Source organism: Octopus bimaculoides, chromosome 21, assembly GCF_001194135.2.
Source record: "Octopus bimaculoides isolate UCB-OBI-ISO-001 chromosome 21, ASM119413v2, whole genome shotgun sequence".
NCBI lineage: Eukaryota > Metazoa > Mollusca > Cephalopoda > Octopoda > Octopodidae > Octopus > Octopus bimaculoides.
In genome coordinates, this window is record NC_069001.1 from 9,060,528 (window position 1) to 9,066,000 (window position 5,473).

Sequence of the window (5,473 nt, forward strand, 5' to 3'; positions counted from 1 at the left end):
TAAACTATTTGTGCAAATGGCTGGAGAAGATAATGTGTGTTTGGAGACTCAAAATGTACAAACTCATGTTGCAAGATGTACTCGACTATTTGGCTGGTTGAGTTTAGTTGACTGGTTTAGTAGAGAAATTACACAAAAAGTAGTTATTTAAAAAATATTTTATTGTTTGTAATTATGGAAAAAAATCTTACAAAAGGAAATATGTGATAGTCTTTCAAGATATTAAAAGAAATTCATTCACCTTTAATTCCAATAAAATTAATTCTTTCTTTCCGTTATAATCATTTTATTTGTGTACGTAATAATAGAAAGTGGCATACATATGTTTTACTGCCACATGTATAAAGCATAAGCTATTGAAATTCACTGCGAAGGAAATATTTTAAATATTTTAATCAGTGGAGATTTTGTAACATCCACCATTGTTTTCAGAGCCTCCAAGATTCGTGAGAGGAACGAGATTATCCTTAGGTGAAAAACCTAGCTTTTTTCTTACAATTTGTCTGAAAACATCCAAAGTCCAGGTGATGGTATTAAACTGAGCGATAATATCAGTCTACCGCACAAAATATAATGGTAAATAACGTTGGTTAATATTTCTTAATCGTCACGAGATATCTCGTAAAGAAAACTAAAAGTAGTGCTGTGTTGTATCACTCCTATATCACTCTCTCTTTTGGGAGAATCATGTAAAAAAAATGAAGACACAAACAGCAAAATTAAAGTTAGCTGTAGAGTTATTTTACGGAAGTATAACTATAATGAAAGGAAATAGGACTATGAAACTCGGCCGAACTGTTCGAAAAACATCGTCTTCTCAGCTGAGAAAAAGGCACAGGCGCTCAACAGTTGTCTTTCTTATATTGAATTACTCCATTCAGTCAAATACCAATTTTGATACAAAGACAGCACATATCTGAAAATTGAAAACAGATTAACAAATCAATGAATAACAAAAAAGTTCTTCCTTTGGTGAGCGATAAATATTATTCATTTAAAGGACACAATACATATCTTTAAGTGCTACTAATAGTTTCACATGTTGAGAAATATCTCAAACATATTCATCGGGCACAGGCCACATTTTATAATGAACATATATATATATACACACACACATAGATATGAGTGTGTGTGTGTGTTTGTGTGCGCGATACCATTTGTAAGCAATTAATTATTAAAGTGGAAAAAATTTAACGGCAAAGTCTTGCTTATTCATTTTGTTTTTCAGATATATAACACCATATATATATCTGCACATAAACTACTTCTGGTTTCATGCTCTCATCGTGCAGTAATCAAACAGGCTTGCATAACGAACCAGGCACGATCCATTCAATTCATCCTATTACGCATTTCCTGTTTAGCTGTTAACACCTTCGGCTTAAAGAGACATAAGCTACCTTGTACGGTATGGATTATACCCCCTTCCTTTCAGAAATTTTCTTCATCAATATTTTCTCATACATTTTCTTGTTTTCATATTTTACTTGCAAAGTCGCCATATTATTTGATCCTGAACGATGGCCATCTTATTACAGCACTATCTTAGCATGAAACTCGAAGTAGCTCACGTATAACTCAAGCATTTTCTAAACTCCATATATGTATATGTGTGTGCGCGTGTGTATATACGTGTATATGTATGCGTACATGCATCCATACATATATATGAAATGCATATTTATGAAATGAGGAGAGAGTGATATTGTAAAGCATGGAATAAAGAAATCTTACCTTATTGTTGTCTTTCAAAGTAATTGTCGATGGATTACTCAATGCAGACCACTCCGAGACTGTGGAGGACACAATGCCACTTTCTACAGAACCGTGTTTGTGTCCCCAAATCTAGAAATCGAAAGAAATTATTATTACTATTATTATTATAGAAGACTTCGCACAGTATCCAATATTGTGATGTTGTCGACTGAAGACATTGTGTGTTCCGGGGATTTGTAGTGTCTAGTTAGTAAAAATATTATTACTAACTGACACAACAAAGACCTCCAACACATAGTGCTTTACGCTCCTTTTTGAAGGCATCAACGTCCACATTGTATAGGTTTCTTAATGTCTTTTGTCGGGGAATTCAAAAACTGTTGGCCTTTGAACTCTAAGCTGTTGCCGTACTTGGTTCTGACTTTAGATGGCTACACAAACACACACACAGACACACACACACACACACACACACACACACACACACACACACACACATTTATATACATACATACATACATACATACATACATCGTGCGTTCTTTAGAATTTTCCACTCTAGTCAGATACAACGAACTACTCCAAAACCTCGTTAGATCATTAGCATATATTTTGAAATGTATTAACTGAAGGAGATCTTGCGTAAGAGGGTGTATTTACTTTTATATATTACGCAACACCAACGCCCTCTCAACGATTAACCAGAGATGATTTTTAAAATGAAAATAACTGAAATAAACTCGACTGCTCTCACAAACGAGAATGCTAAAAATTAACCCGACCGCTCTCCAAAATTAAGTAAAAAAAAAAAAAAAGCAGGAAAAGTAATCCAGAATCTTTGTCCTGTACCGAATCGATCCCAAAATCTAATGAGTTCGTGCCAGTCACGAGACCAAAGAAAATGTGAAGGCCATTGTGGTCGATAAGGACACATACAGGAAACTAAAAGACATGTGCAGAGAAAAAATTGACCTGCCCGGAGTAGCGGTGGAGTTCGACGAGCTGCCACCAGTAATTGAACTCAAGAACTTGGAGCCTTTTATGAGATATTAAAAAGTTTTTAAAAAAAGAGTAAAATTGTTTGGAAAAAAAAGGAACAAAAAAGAAGGAAAAAAGTGAATGTTTTGTGTTAATATAAAAAAAGAGAGAAAAAACAATAGAAAAACGATGGTAAATAGAAATAGTATATATCAACGTTCAAATAGTACTGCATGAGAATGGGGCCCATACATCCATTTCATTTCTTCATTATATAACATCTCATTGTCATTCGTTTTATGTTTTATATCCCCATTGTAATGTTGTGGCTGCGCCAATAGTGTCCCCCTCTGTGTTGTGGCTGTAAGTGCCAAATAAAGAAATTAGTCACGAGACCAAATTTTCCAAAAATTTCATCCGAATCCATCCAGAGGTTCTTGAGATATCTTGTCCACGGACAAACAAACAAATACACACGGCTGAAAACAATATCTCTGCCTACGCTAAGGCGGAGGTAATAATATTTTTACTAACTGAAGATATGCTCATTGACCTGAAAGTGACTGAAGAATCATCACTATATAGATGAGATAATACAGTTAAAATATCAGAAATAAATTAATCTTTTTAATGTTGCTGCTTAGTGTAATCGGTAGCGCTCTCCCCCAGCAGTCGATAGATAAGGGTTTTGATTACGTCACTGAGCGGTCTGTTCCTTTCCTCATTTTGAATTGGTGCTTATAAAGAGAGGTACATTTTAAGAATAACGAACATTTCAAGAAAAGAAGAAAAAAAACTTACCTTGATGAATTTGCTAGAACTGAACACGTTACTATCTGTAAATGTATGCGTGCAGCTCTCACCATTTTCTGTTGTTTGGTTTAATGTCCAATTCTTCACGTTTGTTGCATTCTATGATTTGAAAAATATGTCAAAAAATATGTCAAAAATACTATGATATTGCAGATCAACAGCAGCATAGCCTAAGTTGAACGAACCTATGATTAAATGCGTTCTATTTATGAGAACCTTATATAATTCTTTCTGATATATTGCATTCTGTTCTAACTTATTTAAGAGGGTAGTTTTTAATTGAATTGGAAGTGCGTGAATTTGGCTGATGTTTCTAGAATGTAAAGTAACTGCATAACATTTACCTCGTTGGCCTCTGCGCCTCTATGTGTCTACTTATTTGTAGTTAAGTCTGTATGTATTGTACTTATGTTATCTGATTTACGAATGCTGTGATGATATAGAAAATTACAAAAAAAGGAAAGATAATCTGTCCTAATATTTCTTACCTTTGGAGACTTATCTTTAAGTTCAATGTATTTTCCATCGGGGTCTAATTCAATGATAGACACAGTCCCTTTTGTAGTGCGTTCCACTCTGATTCTTCCCAATAAGAAATCTGCAAATCAAGGGTATCTTAATGCTATATCTTACTCATATATGAATCATATATTAATGTCATGATGGGGCTCGAAATCTCGAGATAGTACAAATCAAAATTAATATGTATCAATACATAAGCACCAAAATACAAGAGCAACATAAATTCTGTGCACATATTAAAAAAAAAAAAACACCGAATATATTCCCAGAATTTGAATCCGCTACTAGTTCGCCCCAAGAAGCTAATCTTCAGCAACGCAGAAAAGGGAAATCATGTCAATTTTATATATGCAGGAACGTTAGCACGCCGGGCGGTATTTCGTTTGCGTTACGTTCTGAGTTCAAATTCCGCCGAGGTCGACTTTGCCTTTCATCCTTTCGGGGTCGATAAATCAAGTACCGGTTACGCACTGGGGTCGATGTAATCAACTTAATCCCTTTATCTGTCCTTGTTTGTCCCCTCTATGTTTAGCCCCTTGTGGGCAATAAAGAAATAAGGAACGTAAGCACACCAGGCGAAATGCTTAGCGTTGTTATATCTGTCTTTACGTTCTGAGTTCAAATTCCGCCGAGGTTGACTTTATCTTTCATCCTTTCGGGGTCGATAAATTAAGTACCAGTTGCGTACTGGGTCGATCTAATACGCTTAATATACGTATATGTTTTTTATCTGTTGTTGTTTATTTACAATGCATTTTTCATTTAGTAACGGAACGCAACGCACACACTACTTTTATTAACTTTTGTGTGTGTGTGTGTGTGTGTGTGTGTGTGTGTGTGTGTGTGTGTGTGTGTGTGTGTCTGTGTCTGTGTCTGTGCGCGTGCATGTGCATGTGTGTACATGTATACGTGATGACTGAATAATAAAGCCAAGAACACCTACTTAACTCATTTCCCAGTGCATTAGCCTGTACATTCTCACTGTGTGTTTGGTATTCATGTACTGGAGTCACCACTTCATCAAGGTTCTTCCTGTGGTAATGAAATATATTCTGAGAAATTTCTATTGTAGTTTTAAGAAATCACATATGGAAACAACCTAATTACATCATGGAAGAGCCAATTTGGCACGAAATCTATTATATTAACTTTTCACCTAGATATCGAGGTGTGAAACCTTTTGTTGCAGATTTGCTATCTGGTCTGTGATGCAGTTCCATTAACATACAAGTACAACTCCGTATTCTCTGTAAATGCACAAAAATCGTTTAAAGGGCTACAAACTTTGTATTGTAGTTATTGAATTAGCGAAACAATTATGAGAACGGAACCACGGAATAAGCCCAGCTTTTCCGGTAATTACCGGCTACGTCAGCTAGTATATATATATGGCAATATGACCATCCCCAAGTACAACAACATATATATATATATATATATA

General features: G+C 35.1%; 1 protein-coding gene across 1 annotated transcript in view; it reads right to left on the reverse strand.

Moving 5' to 3' along the window:
• Nucleotides 1-391: 391 nt before the first annotated feature.
• Nucleotides 392-5,473, reverse strand: part of LOC106873793 (70 kDa neurofilament protein-like) — a 7,108-nt gene continuing 2,026 nt past the window's right edge. The window contains exons 3-8 of the mRNA XM_052975298.1: nucleotides 4,934-5,064; nucleotides 3,999-4,108; nucleotides 3,499-3,609; nucleotides 1,738-1,848; nucleotides 890-916; nucleotides 392-556 (exon numbers count right to left, since the gene is read on the reverse strand). Of these exons, the coding sequence (XP_052831258.1) occupies nucleotides 392-556; nucleotides 890-916; nucleotides 1,738-1,848; nucleotides 3,499-3,609; nucleotides 3,999-4,108; nucleotides 4,934-5,064 (655 nt within the window). The remainder of the gene's footprint in view (nucleotides 557-889; nucleotides 917-1,737; nucleotides 1,849-3,498; nucleotides 3,610-3,998; nucleotides 4,109-4,933; nucleotides 5,065-5,473) is intronic.